This window comes from Typha angustifolia, chromosome 14 (genome assembly GCF_048772165.1).
Source record: "Typha angustifolia cultivar Huaian chromosome 14, ASM4877216v1, whole genome shotgun sequence".
In the NCBI taxonomy this organism is placed as follows: Eukaryota; Viridiplantae; Streptophyta; class Magnoliopsida; order Poales; family Typhaceae; genus Typha; species Typha angustifolia.
Genome location: NC_133252.1, coordinates 1908530 through 1928384, shown reverse-complemented (window position 1 = coordinate 1928384; position 19855 = coordinate 1908530). Strand labels below are relative to the sequence as shown.

At 37.0% G+C, this 19855-nt stretch overlaps 3 protein-coding genes across 4 annotated transcripts; 1 reads left to right on the top strand and 2 right to left on the bottom strand.

Annotated features, from left to right (window-relative positions):
• Positions 1-4: 4 nt before the first annotated feature.
• Positions 5-5225, top strand: LOC140776363 (beta-carotene isomerase D27, chloroplastic). The gene is made up of 8 exons (XM_073120040.1): positions 5-202; positions 294-374; positions 586-690; positions 1967-2066; positions 2289-2380; positions 2570-2650; positions 4001-4069; positions 4748-5225. Exons 1-8 carry the CDS (start codon positions 74-76, stop codon positions 4880-4882), a joined length of 792 nt encoding a protein of 263 aa, XP_072976141.1. The 5' UTR covers positions 5-73; the 3' UTR covers positions 4883-5225.
• Positions 5226-5451: 226 nt separating this feature from the next.
• LOC140776361 (DEAD-box ATP-dependent RNA helicase 24) lies at positions 5452-11002 on the bottom strand. Of its 2 annotated transcripts, XM_073120037.1 has the most exons (6): positions 10196-11002; positions 8474-9702; positions 8038-8080; positions 7491-7884; positions 7243-7306; positions 5452-5879 (listed from the first exon to the last, which is right to left on the bottom strand). In XM_073120037.1, the coding sequence occupies exons 1-5, from the start codon at positions 10809-10811 to the stop codon at positions 7255-7257; spliced, it is 2334 nt and encodes a 777-aa protein (XP_072976138.1). In that variant the 5' UTR covers positions 10812-11002; the 3' UTR covers positions 5452-5879; positions 7243-7254. The 2 variants fall into 2 exon arrangements, with proteins under 2 accessions (XP_072976138.1, XP_072976139.1); XM_073120038.1 differs by lacking the exon at positions 5452-5879 and having other exon boundaries at positions 6889-7306.
• A 791-nt stretch (positions 11003-11793) lies between these two features.
• Positions 11794-19172, bottom strand: LOC140776210 (aldehyde dehydrogenase 22A1-like). The gene is made up of 15 exons (XM_073119837.1): positions 19126-19172; positions 18910-19040; positions 18748-18791; positions 18346-18447; positions 17845-17972; positions 17504-17626; positions 17161-17314; positions 15575-15678; positions 15404-15482; positions 14658-14753; positions 14370-14507; positions 13744-13959; positions 13461-13652; positions 12409-12552; positions 11794-12331 (listed from the first exon to the last, which is right to left on the bottom strand). The coding sequence occupies exons 2-15, from the start codon at positions 19019-19021 to the stop codon at positions 12176-12178; spliced, it is 1788 nt and encodes a 595-aa protein (XP_072975938.1). The 5' UTR covers positions 19022-19040; positions 19126-19172; the 3' UTR covers positions 11794-12175.
• Positions 19173-19855: the final 683 nt, after the last annotated feature.

The window sequence follows — 19855 nt, the reverse complement described above, 5'->3', positions numbered from 1 at the left end:
CGGTTAAAACCACTCCTCTTGGCCACAAATCTCTTTTTATCTCAAAATTATTTTCCCTCTCATCTCTCTCGTCATGGGAGCTCTTCTTGTCATGCGAATCACCTCGCTTCCCTTCTCCTCCCGCTCTCCTTTCCAACGACGGGAGCGCTTCCGCAGGAACCGTAGATCTCGAATTCCTTGCTCTCCGAGCCGAGCTGAAGCGGTTTGCATCTCTCCACGTCATTTGTCCAATAGCACCTTTTAGATGGTCTCTTGACGTGAATCTTTGGATCCTACCCGATCTTCATGTGCAGATGGATGAATCGAGAACTGAGTACAAGCCTGGATTCTTGGATGATCTGTTTCTTACGTTCTTTAGGAAAAAAATGGTGGAGGTGAGGTCAATTATTTTCAAGATTTGTTCAATTTTTTCGTCTTTTTCAAGATTCGGAGAAGCAGAGAGGACGTTCTCACAATTTGCTTTTTAGGACGATAGATGGGTTGTCTTTTTCTTTCCTTGGGAACTGAGGAGATGAGATTTTGGATAATTTTTATGGCAGCAATTAACATGTTTGTCACAATTTGTTCATTCTATAAAAGCTGTAGGAGGTTGGATGGGATTCTGAAAAACCTGGATATGTTGGCCTAATTGAAGTTGCAAACCGCCTCATGATTAAGGGAAAGAGCAATTTAGAGACCGAAGAATCAGCTGTACGTCTCTCTCTCTCTCTCTCTCTCTCTCTCTCTCTCTCACACACACACACACACACACACACACACGGGGGGGGGGGGGGGGTATGCATTAATACTAATTCGTGACTTATATTTTTTGTGTTGAATGCATATATTGACCGTGCAAGTATGGGTTTAGTTGCAAAGATGCAGTGTCAGGGATGTGATGCTTAGATTAATAATAGTTTGATTTATTCTATATTTGCCCTACTCATGAATACGTGCACTCCGAACCTACATGAGTTGACCCTTCTTCCAGAGCTCTTTGATCTGCTCACTTTAGCAATTTTATTCTGAGTTCTCCTAGATTTGCCTGTTCTATTCGTGAAAGCTCGGATACTCCTCTTTTCCTTTGCATATGGGGATGCAATGCCTAATTGTGGTTTTGTATTATGTTGATTATGTTTCTGACTTTCTCAGAGAAATAATTGTTGTAGCAACTAGGAACAATTGGTCATATAAAGTGAAATCATTTGAATATTGATCGACCAATATCCTTTTTTCTTATATTTTTTTTGTATAGTGTCAGCCCTATTTTTCTTAGATTATTAGCCAGGATATGCTCTAGAGTAAATGTCTCCCATACTTAGACCCCTTATCATAGTCCCAACCACCTGAGCGAGCTGAAAATACCAAAATTGATGATTCAATCGAGCATAACCATGAAGTATTCTTAGTGGGTCAATTTAGATCAGAGGCTTCCCCAAGGAAGGTGACCGCGAGCGCCACCTAATCTTCTCTTCCTAGTAGGGGAAGCATATTGCTTCCTCTTGCTATTGGAGCCCACGGGGCACTTGGAGACCATTTTTCACCCATCACCTGATGGGAAGGAACTCATCACCTAATCAACCATTACTACAGGTTGAGTTGTTGGAATCCTCCGGTGCTTGTGATTGGGCCCGTTCAATTTCTCAACTAGTTCATTCCCTAATTGCCAGAGCTAGGCATTTCAAAATAGCAAAAATCAGAGTTTTATGACCTTCATATATTATGTGATTATGATCTTGCACTTGATTTAATATTGTTTCTTATATATGTATATACATATATAAATAGGGTTAACTAGAACTTTATGATGAATCTTTGAAAAAAGATTTAGCATTTTTGCACATTGAGTAATATATAACTGCATCCTACTATTTGTGTTTTGCCTATATGCGATGCTTTTTTTTCCTTTATCCTGTTGTTCCTTTTGTTAGGCAGTCAGCTTTATCAGAGATGATCTTTCTATTCTTATTTTGATAACAAATAACAGGTCAGAGTACTTGAGTCATTGTTTCCTCCGCTCATACTCGTCCTTTTTAAGATGCTTATAGCACCTATATATGGAGGGAGAATAGCCTCCATGATGGTTGGTGAGTTGAGTCTGTTTCACAAATTACAAATTTATTACAATATTTACTTCTATTTAATTTACTTGATTTCTTTACACTTCACACTAGAGAACAAATTTTTCTTTAAACTGCAATGACATGGGTACTTGCAAAATTGCAATAGTTTCAGCTTCCAACAGTTAACATGCTTTGGTTAGTTTTCAATGATTTAGTGCTTACCTGAGGTTGTTCTGACTTCTGAAGCTAGAGCAACTGCACTTTCTTGTCAATGGCTGATGGGTCCATGTTCAGTTAATTCGATCATTCTTCCTGATGGATCCTCCTGCGCTAGTGGGGTATTGTACTAAACCTGAGATTCACATCGACTTTTTCCTCTCTCTCTCTCTCTCTCTCTCTCTCTCTCTCTCTATATATATATATATATATATATATGTGTGTGTGTGTGTGTGTGTGTGTGTGTGTGTGTGTGTGCGCTTGTCATGCCAAGTCTTTCTACTTCAATTTCTGGCACTTTGTGCTTGTAGGTGTTTGTTGAGAAATGCAAGTATCTAGAAGAAAGCAAATGCGTAGGTATTTGTATAAACACATGTAAGCTACCAACTCAGGTCAGTGCTGGTTCATATATTTCTTGTACAACTCTTAAATTAGCTCCATCCTTGATAAGCTGGGATGCAAATCTTTGTCATGTATGTGTGAGGACATGATTCATTTTCTGAAAAGACCAGGACCTCTTAGAAAAACTACCACATTTATGTTGTATTTTGGTTCCTCTAATTATTTATTTAAGCATTAAAAGACAAATCAGATGTCAGATATGGAAGGACAAAGTAAAACAAAGCAGAAATAGAAAAATAATTTAGGTAAGGTATTTGACTGGAGGTAGATATAAGATATTTATCCGATAGAACATCCAGTCTCAAGAATAGACATTCTTGTTTGTCTGCTGGCAAATTGGAAAGGTCTTTTATTTATTAAATTGTCATCGGATAGCATAAATACATCCTGATAACATTTAAATTCCTCTACTTCTGTCTCCTATTCCTTGTGAGAGATTACAGTTTGTCAGTCATAGTTGTTTGTGTGTTTCATATCTTTTGCGAAGTACTCTATGGTTGAATTGATTAAATCAACAAAAAGTAGGTGTCTGCCACAGTTGCTATCTCCTTATAGAATAAGTACCCAAAAATTTGACAGCTTATTTTCAGGGCGATGCAAAATAGAGCTGTTAGATGGTGAACACATTTGCATTTATCTTCAAGAAATTATGCTATCTGCTATATATAGTCAAACTGGGAGGGATAATGTTTCAATTCAGTTTGGAGAATATATTGTTAGTGAACTCGACCAGTTCAGTGACAACTCCAATGAATAATCCTACAGATATTTTTCTAATTGCATTAGAAATCCTTGGAATATTATCCTTTCTAATCCCTGTGCATCTCTCTACTTGATCTTTTTCACCTGGCATACCATAGTTGAGCGAGTGGGAGCTTATGATCTATTTGTCATGAAGAAACAAAAGTTCTTGGTCTCATCTTTGTTTTACCTTAAATCTTTCGAAATCTTAGTTTTAAGTGATCATGTCCTCAGACTATCTTAGAATCAAAAAGTAATCTGCTATTGACCACTTATCTTAAACTAATTAAATAATTCTTTCCTCCATCAACCAATGTGCCATATTATTTAACTGCATAGTCCACTAAGTTGAATAGTTTCTAGACTTATCTTGACTCCTTATGGAAGATGACAAAGATTACAAGCAGATTTCTTTTTTTAAGCATGTATAGCATAATCTGTTACTAGAAGGTTATGAACTTCATACAATTCTCAGAAATGAACTGTTTAGGTTAAAGATCAGATGCATTTATCCAATTATAACATGACCAAAAGTGGATGTAATTGAGTAACAATAAGTTTAGCAGGCTCTTTTGACAGTAATTGCCGTCTCTTTACAGACTTTTTTCAAAGACTACATGGGAGTTCCTCTGTATATGGAGCCAAATTTCGCTGACTATAGCTGCCAGGTGATATATTCTGAACTCAAATCTGGTTAATCACTGGAAATGTCAAACATTCTTTCTTTGGAACATTGTTTTCAGGACAAAACCTAAGCATCTCTATTATCTAATGGATGAGATTTAATAATACCATTATTTAACTAGGTGTGCCTCCTTTCCGTTTCTCTTTCAGTTGTAAAAATGAAAGTCCTATTAACTATAAACTTTATGGCAAAGTTTTAGATGTTTGTTTATGTGCACCTCGAGTTTTCCAGAAGCTCGTCCCAAGGTGGAAAGACTTAAGTCTCGGCCTTTTCTTTTTCTTTTTTGTCATCTCGGGATGAGCATTTGTGAATCAAGAGATGGATTTAATGGCAACAATATGTGGTAAATCATTGAAAATAAAGAGTTAATATTATTGTAGTCGTTAAGATTTGGAAAAGCTCTCCGTCCCCTAGAGAAAAGATAGAGGCACTACATTCCTCCCAATGAGGAGTTTTGCAGTCCTGAGATATCCAATTCCCACCCTACTTGTGGTGTTATTACTTATTAGCAATGTTGAATTCGATCGGCTATTTATCTTTTGATCAAGATTTGCATTTTATCTTATCTAAGTCATTTGTTTTGGAATATTTTCTTTATATATATATATATATATAAATCTAGTCGCACGCCATTAACCTTATTTTTTGTTTCTTCTTGTAGTTTAATTTTGGAGTCCTTCCCCCAGCATCAGTCAGTGATAAAGCCCTCACGGAGCCTTGCCTGGAAATATGCCCAAATGCCAACCGACGTAGAGAGCTTGGTCGCGGAGATACTGCCAAATGCCCACAAGCATGAGATTTTGCTCTACCCACGAGTGATACTCGTGAGATATAATTTACCTCGTACCCCATGCAATCTTAAAAACACGCGGAATACCAACAGTGCAAATATAGTCGATGTAACATATATTATCGACGCTGAGCTTTCGCTACTCAATAGAAAATATTGAAGGTACTCCGCAACAGCTACATACGGGAGCTCAGCAAGGGTGAGGTATAGTGGTACCACTCGAACGCCCATACCTCCAAGTTTAGTCACAATATAATCGTGCTCGCTATAATGGGGTACCATTATAAATAACAAACGCATTTGAAAGCAAACCTCTATTACATTAATTTAAATGGAGAGGATTTGCATTCGCATACAATCTTTATGCAGCTTAACTAAGGCACAAAGAGGCTTACGTGAAATAATCTGGTGAGCATAGGGAAATTAACAAGGAAAAGAAATAAATCAGCTGAATTGTTGCAATGTCGACATGGGCCCTTGTGAAAGAAAATAACAAGTATGCTGGCAATCCTAGCCATTGACGTCCAGAAAAATGATCTCCTATGTATTAACTACATCAGAAGGCACAGCATAAACAACAATATCCAAGTTTTCTTAAGCATAAGAAATATCCAGCCCGTAATTACGATAACTAAACACGTGCATTGTTGAAAGTATGATACAAACAGTGAATGTGCAATGACAGTGGCATTAAGCCAAAGCAGCATACTGTCACACATTCACCCCGTGGATCTCCTTAAGGAATAAATATACAAAAGGACAATTGCAGATTAAAATGCAATATCTAGATTGCACCCCCACCGGAAAAGTATAAATGCCATCTTGTTTGAAGTGAAAAGGTCAGAATACAGGAGGGATGAGAAATGCAGAGCACGCGTGTAAACATAAATACAACAGTTGGGCAGGTGCTTACATAAAGATATTAACAGAACGAACTGACCTGCTAAACGAACTGACCGCACTAGCTGCTTTCAAGAGCTTCCCCAAGCTTGAACCGTATTACCTGTTGCATTAACACAAGGCAGGTTTGGAATGTAGTGGCAAATAGTGCCTAGCAGGTGAAACAAATATACAACAAAAAGATCCGCTCAGTGTAGGAATAAATAAGAATTCAGTCTTGAAATTAATTAATTTTTCCAGTATCAACTCTTAATGAGACAACATTCACTCAGTAAAAAACTAACAGTACTATTACGCTTTGCTAGAAATGCCAAATTCACCAAGAATGAGATGTTAAAAGCAAAGCGCATGGCTCTCTATCTAACCGATTACATAAAAGACTGAAAAAGAATTAATTTATAATAAATCAAAATAAAATGCACAATGCTTTAGTTGCATGCCTACTAGCAGCATCTCAAATCACATAAAATGGAAATCTGGTCCATATGTTAGCCTAGAGCTCGTGTGTGTGTGTGTGTGTGTGTGTGTGTGTGTGTGTGTGAGAGAGAGAGAGAGAGAGAGAGTTGGAGTTGCTAACAATATTAAGCGTTCATCAGGTTATCTAAAAGCAAGTAAACTCTGGAAAATGACAATGTATCCAGTTAACGCAGAAAGAATCATTAGCTGAATGCTTTATTCTAATGAGATACCAGATACACGTGCTGCTAACTCAAGATCAAGGTATAGTACAGACATAAGAGAACAAGTAGATGAATAAGAAATTGAAAATGCAAGTCATATGAACCATGGTAATTACGGATACTGCATTTGTCACATCTATTATCTTAGAGAGCTAGAAATTATAAGAACATCTGCAACATTTGCCAAGACTTAGCATGTTTATTCAAATCTGTTCTAACTTTATCATACAATTAGACATTGATATTTAAGCTAATACAGGCTCCTTGACTTGTATTTTACATTATCAGTTGCCGTTTATCTCCATTTCTTTTCTTCTGTTAGTTAAAAACAAGGCCATAACTGGTAAAAGTTGAGTGAAAGACTTCTCAAAACAAGACAAGAAATTATATTAATTTACAAGAATTTTTCAGATAACGCGATGCCAAAACAAATAGCAAAAATACTGAGAACCGCCAAAATACAGCTTCCCAAGACAATAGTGTTATTTTGCAGTAACTTGATTAGAAAATTACAGATGGTAACTCATGTTAAAAATGTGCTTCCATTGAGTAAATTGTATATAAGCCGCCGAAGAACTTAATAATGAGTGATCTGTAAGATCTCCAGCTCAAATATTTCACAAATTTCTGGTAGTATTTGGCATGCTAGCATGATAGTTAGTAAATTGATCCCAATCTAACCAAAAGAAAAGCTGAAAATTTGGCAAACAACACCGATTACTCGCATTCTTTGATCCTTGGTTACACTAATAAGTTATAAGGTCAAGAATAAAGATATCTCCATACATTACAGAGAACTTAACGATCCCATCCAGATGGCCGCTTTCTCTCTCTCGGCCTATCTCGTGAACTGCAATCCACAAACAAAAAATAGATCAGCAAAATTAGGTTTCACAAATTTTTCCCCTATAAGATATGAGAGGTATAATTGCAAGAAGTCATCAACAGAAACTTTCTCCATTCACAATCTCTGAGGTACTATAATCAAAAGCACAAACAAACATTGTCAAGTGAAATAATTCAAGGAGGTCAACCTTTCAGGATTCTTCTGATTTCCATTTTCACTTCTGTTTCCTCCAGGGTTGGAGGGAGAGGTAACAGAAGTGGCCGGCTGTGTTTTGTACATCTCTCCACCAATTGTACCACCAGAAACAAAACCACGTAGCACCGGTCTTGCACTAGGAATTGTAACACTCTGAGTTCTATCATAACTCTGGGAATTTGCTGCGGCAGCAACAAAATTGCTTTTAAACTGCTGCATCATCCCCGTCTTCAACGAATTTACAGCAACAGATCGGCTTGGAACTGACTGAGATACTACATTAGATGCCTCAGCGCTATAACCAATACCAAGGCCAAAATCAACACCACGCACGCCTCTTCCACTGCCACCACCACCTTTACCTCTTCCTCCACTCTTCTTCCCACCTAAGAAGAATTTTCTTCATATTACAAACAAATACTATAAAGAGGAAAATTCCTACATACAAACTGATAACTGAAGTAGTTAGAAATGCCAAGCAAGTTACAAGAAAAATATCTCTTCATATCTTTTAACATGGATTAACAGTATAAATGTACCTGAACCTTTTCTTGAATCACGTTTTGCCCTAAATCTGCCATCCTACAATTCAAACACAATCCAACTTAGAGAGCTTTTATGCACCAAAAAGACACAAGCAACTTTTATTTTAAATATGCTCTTCAAGAAAAAAAATGATTTCATGCTCATTGAAAAAGAAAAAAGAGAGGATTCCACAGAGTCTGAGGATGACAAAAGATCTATACAGTATTCGCAAACAAGTAGTATCTGAAAATGTATCTGATAAACTACAGGAAGAACAGCGGGCAGGCAAAAACTGCTCAATGCGAGTATAGTATGCACAAAATAAACTGTGAGAACTGAGCAAACTATAATATAGACTTCAAAACTGAAAAGGAAAGAAACATTATTGCTTACACTCTAAAGAGATTCAAATGCAAAATTAGTAAAAAGATGCAACTTGACAAACCTCACCTTCATAGCTAGGTCCATCAATTCAACAGACACATCTTGACCAGAAGCAATCAAACCGTTCACCAATTCACCAGCAAAACGTGCCTCCTTCTGAGTAATAAGGGTGTAGGCTGTACCATCTTTGTCCCCAGCACGTCCAGTTCGTCCAATACGATGTACATGCATGTCCATGTCTCTTGCAACATCAAAATTAACAACTGACTTGATTGATTTTATGTCAAGCCCACGGGCAGCAACATCAGTTGCAACTAGTACATGATAAATCCCAGATTTGAACTTCTGCAGTGTTTCCGTCCGAGAGGCTTGATCTTTGTCCCCGTGAAGGGCTGCAACCTTGAATCCTTTTTGAATCAACTGTTTTTCAATTTCATCAACAGTGGCCTTTTTAGATCCAAACACAAGAACGTCTCCATCATCAATCATTCCAGGCAGCCGCCCAAGAAGCCAGGGCATCTTCTCTGCATCAGAAGGAATTACATTGACAACTTGCGTAATGTCTTCATTGGCCCTTCCAACCTCACCGACAGTAACTCTAATAGGATCCGTGAGTATCTCTCTCGCCAAACGTTCTACTTTGTAAGGCATGGTTGCAGAGAAAAGTAAAGTTTGCCGATCTGGTCTAATTTGACCTACGATAGATCGTATTTGAGGCTCAAATCCAAGATCAAACATACGGTCTGCTTCATCAAGCACCAGGTAAGTTGCCCTAAACATCTTTAAGGCCTTCATCTTCAGCAAGTCTATTAATCTCCCTGGAGTAGCAACAACTATCTCACAGCCTGCTTTAAGTTCTTTAAATTGATCAAGTTTAGAAACTCCACCATAGACAGCAGCAACTCTTAAATTATGAGGTTTAGCAAACTTCTTGGCTTCTAGATATATCTGATGTGCCAATTCTCTGGTAGGAGCACATATTAGTCCTATTGGACCTTCTTCTTTCTGGAGTTCAGGCTGATCCATAATATGAACAATCATAGGGAGTACAAATGCTGCAGTTTTACCTGAACCAGTTTTGGCAATGCCGATGATATCTCTACCTGACAACAAAATAGGTAGAGCCTGGCACTGTATTGATGTTGGTTTTTCATAACCTTGCTTGGAAATAGCATGCATTAAAGCAGTAGAAAACCCACAATCTTCAAAGAGTTTGATTGGCTTTGGTACATCAAAACCTGAAACACGTATTGCCAAACTTTTCCTATAATCTGCCACATCCTGCTCATTCAGTCCTAAAGGGCAAAAAGCCAAAGGACAAAAATTCAGAGGACGTCTGATCAGTTAAAAATGAAAAACTAAATGTTTGGACGGCATAACACGTAAAAGAAACAGAAATCCTGCCAAACGTTCTTGACTCAAAATGCACATTGAGAAACAGAAAACCTAAATCTATTCATACGACTAATGTTTGGAAGGCACAACATGTAACAAACGGCAACACCGTTCCATATCAGATTGAACTTGAAGAACTGATATCCGCAGATATCATGAAAACCACAAGATTGCCGACAGGTGGTGTTCTCTACCTCAGATTGAACTTGAAGAATTCAAACAAATATCCACAAATATCATGAAAACTATTAGAAGGTCGACAGGTAGTGTTATCTACCTTATCATTTGTAGTTTAAGTACATGCGATCTAAAAGACAACCTCTAAAATTCATCTACACATTCAGACAGTCTGGAGGAAGGGAAGATAAGCATAATATCACAATAATCTTTTACCTGATATTGAGGACTTCTCTTCATAAAGATCCTTATTGAAGGGCTCGTACTCTATCTCGCTATGATCCAACGCTGGAATCGGCTCAATTTTCCTTTTATCCAACAAAACAGGGTTATCATCAGAGTCATACTCGACCATCCCCGCATCCACCGCCTTGGCCGCCGCGTAAACCTCTTCATCCGAATTGTACCCGGCATGCAACGCGTCCGCCGCCAATGCCAGGCCGACATCTTTTTTAGACCTCAAGAAGCTCTCCACGGGGTCATCCTCCTCATCCTCGTCTCTAAACCTATCTGGCTTCTCTTTTGCCACGTCGGATGCCTGCTGCGGCCGCGGGGCGCTGATCTCCTCGTGGATGCTCTCCATGAAGGCGTCGAGAGGGTCGATCTCGCCGTCACCGTCGCCGGTGCCGTCGTTGTGGGCGTCCTCGGGATTGTCGTACTCGATATCGTCGAGGTCGTGATCTTCGTAGTTGTCATGGGATCCGCCACCGCCTCCGCCGCCGCGGGAGGAGGGTGGAACATAGAGACGTTGAGTGGGTTGGGAGCGCTCGAAGCTGTACGTTGCAGGGCGATTGATGCCGAAACCCTCGAATCCAAACTTTCTCTTCGACATCGTCGATCTCGATCTAGAGACAGTGGGGGCTGAGGGAAGAGGACGAAGGAACGAAGAAACTCTAGCTCGTTGATTTGAACTCGCGTATCGAGAGATAGGGTTTCGGAATTGGGAGAAGGGTTTCGCCGGAAAGAGGAGCAAGAAAGGCTCTTTATGTAAGATAAGTACCGGTAGAGAATTGCAACAACTGAAGTCGGCGGACTTTGCAAAATAGCCATCGTCTTTGCTTATTTACTATATGTTGCAGTTAAAACGCTTAGTTCTTTGGGTCATCTGCACACAAAAATTCTTTAATTTTTAAAAATAATAAAAATAGATTATTATGCACATTTCTTGTATAAATTATATATATTTATTATAAAAAATATATACATCTAGTATTAAGAACTCAATCTTATTATTATTAAAACCTAGTGTTTTGTTTTATAAATAGCCCAACGTTCTTTATCAGTATATGTACCCTCTAAATTTAAATCTCACATTTCTATCCGTACACCTTTCGTATCTCCTTTTGTTATCTATAAATTGAAAGGTATATTATTTACAGGCAAAAGAAAAATGAAGATCCCCTTAATAAAGAGATGCATGTAAAAGGAAATAAAAGGTATTTTTATTTTAATATATTTTTAACGAGAAAACTTGAAAACAAATGGCTGTGATTCATATTCAAGTAGTAGAAGTGAAGCGAAGCTATTTGTTGATCTCAGGAAAAATAGAGCATACAGATGGCAGGTATTCCAAAGAGAATCAACTTTGTGAAGGTCCTTAACAATTTACATTGTCTCATTGAAGCATTTAATTTAATATCCACGATTTCCAAAATATAGAAGAAAAATCTATAGGTTGTTCCCAATGATATGAAGGTCCTCAGGAACCACATATCATCATTCTTGTTGCTGCAGGTAACATTGGATGTGTTTTTAGTGAGGATGCTGCCTATCATGTAAAACCAGGCAATGTGATACCTTATTCAGAACAACAATTCAGTAAATGTACCTTTACTTTAAGGATACTATATATGCATTTAAGATGTAGAATAATTGGTCCTAATATCGAGTTATAGTAATATGAGGGCAGGTTTTTCTGACAAATTTACAATTCCCCTTTACAGATCTAGATACTCACAGCAGCGTTCTTTTCTCCTACCGAAAAGTGAAGCTGCAGAACTTGTAAATTGAAATTAGAAAGCACTTCTAAATCGAAATTAGCCGATGGCCATAGATTCTAGACCATCGCACACATTTACTATCTTGGTTGGCAACATCTGGTGCTAATCAGGATTCACCGATGTCAGCTGAAAGATGTGTTTAGGAAATTCACCAAACAAAGCTGGAGTAGATTACACTGAGTTCAGTTGCATCTACTTATTGTCTCTTCTTCACGGTGTCTGCAGTAGAATTCTTCTCTGAGAGGAACTTCATTACAATAACCAGTGCCCGCAGCCTGTCCCACACACTCAGGCTATATAAAGCTTCAACAAGTGACTCCTGAAATTCGAAGCCATTCTCTGCGACAGGGTACTGCAAGAGAAAGATAAAAATTTAAGGCCATAAGAAATGCAACATTTTTGAATTTTGTGTGTTGCCTAAGAAGTGACCTGGATAGGCTTTGGGATCTTTGTTTTAATGTACGGCCACCATCTATCCTCAACCACTGACTTCACAAGACAGCAGGCTCGCAGACCTTCCACACCAGCAAATCTACCAAATCCACTGTGCTTTACACCACCAAAGGGCAAAGACTACATGGGAAAAATATATATAAACTGCAATTCTTACATTTAGGGGAGCATATCAGCCATACTAGTAGAGCTATACTTTTTACAGGCTAGGAAAGATCAGTAACTAGATAAGGTGGATGAGAAAAGAACAATCTTTTGCTTGGCAAAAATCTGGGGAACAAATTCAGAAGATAATATTAAGCTATACACTTGACTCCATAACTTTGCCTCGAGCAATAAAACTCAATGAATTACTATTACAGTACAATTAATAGAGATAAACACTTCTCCTAGGCCATCCAGTCTTACATCAGAAGTCCATGGGAATATCACATCATTCACCACCAGCTTAATAATCATCAAGAACAGGTTATAATATTTTTTAATTAAATGAACAAACATTAAAATAGGAACTATATCTCCTCGACCAAAATGCTTATGATGACTAAATAAACTGTCTATCCTAGATAGCATTATGTTCAAACATACTGCAGATTAATGATTATAATGCATTTCTTTGAGGGTTTGGAGGAGTCGCTTCCTGCAATCGCCAACCATCTCTTTTTATACCTTCTCTTCCTCCCTCTCTCTTTGCAACTGTCTTAGTTTTGAAACTCATAAATCATAACAAAATATAACTGGGCCTAGCCCACTTTTCTCATAAATGATTATAACACATTTTATTTTTAAAAATTGATGCCTAATCCATAGAAGAACATTTACCTCAGAAAAGTTGTAGACAACTACATGCTCTGTAAGTCATCAAACTTCATCTAAGCATAATCTACCTGATTACTTACAGGTTTGAATATATAAGCACTTGCATTTTTTAATTGGAAATGGAGAAGGCGCATTCTTAAAGGATTATTTTTCTTGGCAAACAGTCTAGCTTGGGAATTAAAAATGACCAGAAAAAGTATTTCATTTACCTGACACATGTAAGTTGAAGCAAAATCATTGATTGCTGCCACTCCACAGTGCAGTTGGGAAGCAATTTCTGTAGCGCGCCTCTTGTTGCCAGAAAATACAGCACAACCAAGCCCATATTTGGAGTCATTTGCAAGTCTGATAACCTCTTCGTCAGAGCTGAATTTCATTATTGGGATGATTGGTCCAAAAGTCTGTAGGTCAATCAAACTTCATCATTTGAAGAGCCTGATAATTGATTAAAGAAACATTTAAAAACTCAATTGTTTCCAGTTTCCAGGATACCTCCTCTTGCATAAGTTTCATTGAGTGATTAACATTTATTACAACTGTTGGAGGAAAGAATTGATCAACTGCATCTTCCCCCAAGTTACCAAAGCTCCCTCTGCCAGCAATTTCAGCCCCTTTCTCCAGGGCATCATTCACGAGATTCTGAAGCTTTTCAGAATGCTCTTGCGTACATATCGCACCCATATCATATCTTCCAGATAGGGGGGGACCCTACATAGCATAAGATATTCAATTCATGGCAATAAATTCTACGTCAAAGAAAAGATAACGCGGCATGATGTAAAAGCATGTGTTTCCGTATGTTCTCCACCCTTAACAAAAGCAGACTCACAGCACTCCACAAAGTCTGTTCAGATCCATTAATTTTTCAAAAGAAAATTCTTTGATAAGTAGTTTCAAAAGGCATCTATTTAGTACGAGAAGCCACAGTTTTTTCAGGAGCCAAATGGCAAAGCGTCATAATCAAATAAAGACTTCTCCAACATGAGCGAACTTGACTATATTTATTTTCTAGGTGGGTTTGGCCAAGTGGAACAAAACAGATTTTTTTGAAAAAAAAAAAAAAAAAAACTCTATCATAGAAAGACTATTACCAGCAGTGAAAGAATGCATGTACTTACAACAGATATGGACTTGATGAGTTTGACAATTTGATCTACAAACGAGGGATAGATATCCTTGTGGACATAGAATCTTTCTGCACCAGCACAGTTTTGCCCACTAGATTGGAGAGCAGCTCTAGTGGCAACTTGCACAACCTTAAAATTGATGAGTGTGTGATAGCTTAGCAAACAGTGATAAAATTCACAAAAAATTGCTTGAGAAAAGAACATGAATATCAGAATAATAAGAGAAAACTCATTTCACAGCTGCTATTAGAAGAGATTACAACTAAAAGAGATACATACGTTAGTTAGGTCGACATCTTCACAGACAATAAATGCATCTTTTCCACCAAGCTCAAGAGTGACAGGTATTAACGTCTCTGACGCCTTTTGCATAATCTGTAATAAGATATAAAAAGGTGGAAGGGAATGAAAAGGAAAGTGCTAAAAGAAAGTCAAATTGGTTTTCTCTCAGTCAAGGAGACGAAAATTATGGATTAGACCAAACAAACACAAACTCAAATCTTGTTATATTTATTCTTAGACATAATATTGTTGCAAGCATATATCCTTCATCTCTAGAGGACCATATAGATTCCAAACATAGGAGATGATCTGCATCCTGGACTAGCTTTCTCCGCCAAATGTTTGTCCATCATTTTCCAAGATAATAGATATTGTTCAGTCTAAATAGTAAATATAATATAAAGGACGGCATGATATTATGCATGGTTCATCCATTCTATCTCTCAGTAAGGATACTAAAGTTGGAGCTAACACTTCTAAATTAGCTTTCCTAACAAACTTTAAATCCCATATTCCTCCAGGCAAAATGAAATCAGTATGTTTAAAGATAATGGGGCACTAATAGCCTTCAATTAAGAATTTTCTTTCTGACTATCTCTCACCTTCTTAAAATGCTACAGTAGTGTTATAATTATAATGTTCCTTACGAATGGTAGCTTATTAGTAGAATCTGCAAGGTTGATCAACCCAAACTAAAATGATTTAGCAGCAAGTATAGTTAACTAAAAGAGGAGAAATAATACCATCTTTCCCACACCAGGTGATCCAACAAAAATAATTTTGTCAACTGAAGATACTAGAGCTTGCCCTGTCTCTGCAAATCTGAAAAGAAAGAAAATGTAGAATATATTGCATCAATTCAGATAGAAATCAAATTGCAGTGCAAGTATGAGATGTGTAAGTTCCATGCCTACCCTGTTATTATGTGGACAAGATTATCTGGAGCACCTACTGCAGAAAGAGCTGCTTGTATGATTCGAAAATAAAAGCAGCCAGACCAACTTGCATGCTCAGAAACCTACAAGCAGATTGAGTTATCAGTACAGCCAAAGAGGAGTTTACACTCAAAGAATGATTGGGAACCGCATCTAGAAAGATGACAAACCAATGGACCTAGTATAAAAGTTATTTTTGTACATTTATCTATCCGAATCTGAACTCTTCTGTCAGGCCTTTCAGTCAAATATACTGCCGTAGTGGCCAGAAAACATGTTCATCCAAAACATTCTTAAAAAAGTTGTGGCATAGTTGTTCAGACTTGGCTTTCCATAGATACAGTAAATGTCAAGTTATATGCCTAACCAAGTGTCTGACATGCAAGAGGGTAAAAGTAATAATACAGGCAATATATAAGGACGAAAATTAAATTATGCTCAGAATATAACCAATATGATAAGATGGAACATCTGCAACTATTTAATAGAATAGCATGACTTGTTTCACTTCTATATTAGAAGTGTAGCACTTTGAAAATAGTTTCAACAACATGGTTAACAAATTTAATAAGCAGATGTAATATCTAACAACTAATCAGCTTTATTCTTGTTGAAACATTCTAACCCTTTTAACAGATAGACTTCATGAATTACTCAAAGACCTTAAAAAGAATCCTATTAGATTTTAGTAAGTGTCTTATATGTAATCAACAAGATGATACATTAACATGTAGAATGAACTTTCTATCCAAGACAGTTTAGGTGACATGTCCAAGTACAAAGAAGTTATTTCAAGAATTCTATGTCAATTTTATCTTAAAACCTTACATCCAGGAACGTCATTCATTGTACTGACCTGGCCCATCTTCCAATCCCCTTATCTGTACTTTATTATTAACCATTTGATCCTGTAAATAAGTATTATATTTTAACTAACATATAATTCAAATCGAGGAAAAGATCTTACCAATTGGTTGGCATCAGTCAATGACATTCGTAGGGGTATTTTGGTTCAATATGCATTTGATCCAGAAATTTATAACAAATATTGGGATGCACCAAAATAATTATTTGGTGAGAGTTGGATGAGTTGGATGTCAACAAAGCACATGATGGGAGAATCTCCCAAAAGAAACAGTCATCCAAATAAATCATAGCCATTTGACCTTTTTGATTTAATAGCTTTATCTAGGCAGCAAACCAGATGGAAGGGAAGTAGTTTTCTTTATTTTGATCATTGAAAAAAAAAGTGTTTTCATGCCATAAGTGCAATATATTGGGTTATGACTTGTGATAATATCTCATCCCCAAAAGTTGAAAAAATCCTTGAAAATTTTAAATGATCCTGCATGAACATGTTTTGCGTCAAAATGTGACAGTCTGTTTCCAGACAGCCTCACATTACAAGTCTTTATAATTTGAGTCAAGCAGGAAAAAGAAATGCTTAATGGAGGTAAACAGACCAAAAGGACAATGATCATTCACAAGAAGAGGAAATCCTTGGCCAGCATGTTTTTGGACATCCCAACTTAAGGCCAGGAAAGAATAATAAACAAGTAATATACCTTTATCACTGCAGCATTTCCAGAGAATACTGCTGCTAGCATTGGATTGAAGAAATTATGGAAAGGATAGTTCCAAGAGACAATTGCCCCGATCACTCCTAGGGGATAGAATTCAACCTTTGCCTTCTTGTGCAACATTGATCGTCCAGAAGATCTGGAAAATGCCAAAGTCCTAATCTATAACTTGATATGGTTTGATAAAAAAAACTCTTTTTAACTAAATTCAGCATATTGCTCACCAAATCTGATATACTTAATAACCCAGACGATAATTTTGGGGCAGATAATTACAAGCAAGTTTATCAAAGTTCTCCAGTTTAGTGGAATAAATTTGAAACTTAACCTGTATTCAGGCTTTAGCCACTTCTCACCCTCATCAAGAAGCCAAGTGATCTTCTCACAAGTTGTCATTATCTCACCTAACGAAGCATCTACCATTGTCTTTCCAGTGTCCCTGGAAGATATCCTATATAAACATGAACTGATAATCAGTTTTAAGTTCTGTATAATATGGAACAAAAATTAAGAAACGAAAGTTCTGGTTAACTAAAAATTGAAAAACCCTATTCATTGGAAACATTTGACAGCTGATGCCCTCAAAGAAACATTTATGAACTACATATAGCAGTATAGCACAGAGCATGCAACAATGGCAGAATTTATATGAAGATTGAATGTTCTTACTCGCATATCAGCTCTTGATGGTCAATTATGTATTTCAGCAGAATTCGTAAAAATTGACGCCTTTCTCTGAAGCTACTCTTTGCCCATATTTGTTGTGCATTCCTAGCTTGTACCACATGTTCCTCGACCTGATCCAACAACAACACTTCTTATTGTAGAATTGGAATCTTCTAATAAATGTACCAGACTGGGATCCAGCAGCAGTTGTCATGAAGCACAAGACGTATATGGGTTAATCAATTGCATTAGGAAGCAATTCATAACAATCCATCTTACTCTGTTATTTTTTTATATTTTATATTTCTTCCATAAGAACAGAACTTGCTATAGATAAATAACAGATCCCAGTCAGAAGTTCTATGACATTCTTACTTTTCAGCATGTAACATACATTCCAAAATCAGAAGGTTCACAAAATTGAACGAATCCAGAAACATCCACTATGTACATTAACCAATAATGCATCTGGTGTCCACTGCTTAAAAAGTTATCACCACCAACCTCAGCGGGAGTCAATGCAGGAAAGTATCCCAGATACTTCATGGTAGCAGGCTCATAGCATTGGACCTTGTCTGTTTGTGCTACCTTCCCTTTTCTTGGTATCTGCAAAAAGTTATACAAAATATGGAGACAAGCTCATTCAGTACAATTCGAAGCAATAAAACAAAAACACGAATTTAAAAATAAAAAGAAAAACTAATACTACAATAGGATGCAAAATTGATTGAAATTCGAAATAGTAATCCATAACGTTTCACATTAACAAAATTCACACTATCCCACAACTGTTAGCTTCCGATCACAGCAATGCTATCATGGTATTTCTTGGAGTAACTCAAAACTACTACATTGCATCACTTTTAGAGATCGCAAGAGTTGGAAAAGACATTCGTTAGATCTCACATAAATGAAGCTGTTCTTCTTGCTCTGGCTCGTCTCCTCCAACACTGCGACGAATTCGAGATCATAAACCATCAAAAGGACAGCAAATACCAGGAGAAAGAAACAATGCCAAAGAAGTGAAAAATAATAATAATAATAATAATATATCTTAGCAATAGTTACCATCAGAGGCATCGACTTCGATTGATGGCACATTTGGGGGAATAAGCATGAGCAAGAAGCGGCACAGTGCGTACGCCATTCCGAGGACGAGCAATGGCCACCAGAACGCCATTGCCGCAGCTCGGAGCTCTCTGGAATCCGGATAGAAGAAGGAGAATAAGGAGAATGAGAATAATAAAACCTAGGGTTATGGTAGCAAGGACTAGGAGAGAATACCGGAGAACAGAGAAAGGAATAGTAGAATAAAAGTGCAAAATAATGTCCGTTTCCCGCTTTGTTATATTCTCCCGCTGTCAAATGCTTTAGCTTTATACAAGGTGATGGCAGAGCAGTAATTAACTGACTTTGTCGAGGAGACGAATGGAAGGAAAATAAAGAAAATAAATTTGGTTCAAATTTTGCTGAATTTTAGGCATGGTTGGGTTCATGATTTTTTATTCTCAAAATGAATTCTTATATTTATTTATATTTTAAATGATATAAAGTGATATAAAGTGAAGTAATATACAGAAAAAATTATGAATATTTTTTGATTTGATATCAAGTGTGTGTATAAGATAGTAATTGAGTTAATGTATGGTATAAGATAAAAAAGTTATTCTTGAAGTGAACGAGAGCATAGTATTTTACTTTAATTTGTCTGTAATTAAAAGTAATATATATATATATATATATATCAAAATGTGAGTGAGTTAAAAGAAGAGGAATAAAGATGATTTACTTATTTTTATTTATCTCCTCTTTTAAAAGAAGAAGTAATTAATGCAGAGTATGCGATCCTGTAGTTGCTCACTTTGCAACCAAAGTCCATGATTTTGATTGTTGTATCCCAAAAAAGGCGGCATGGTTATACTTGATTGCAGCCGAGTAGTCAAAAGAATTTTTCAACTCAGAGAATATTAGAACACTTCATTTCAGTTTAAGCAGTTTAGTGTTATTTATTTCA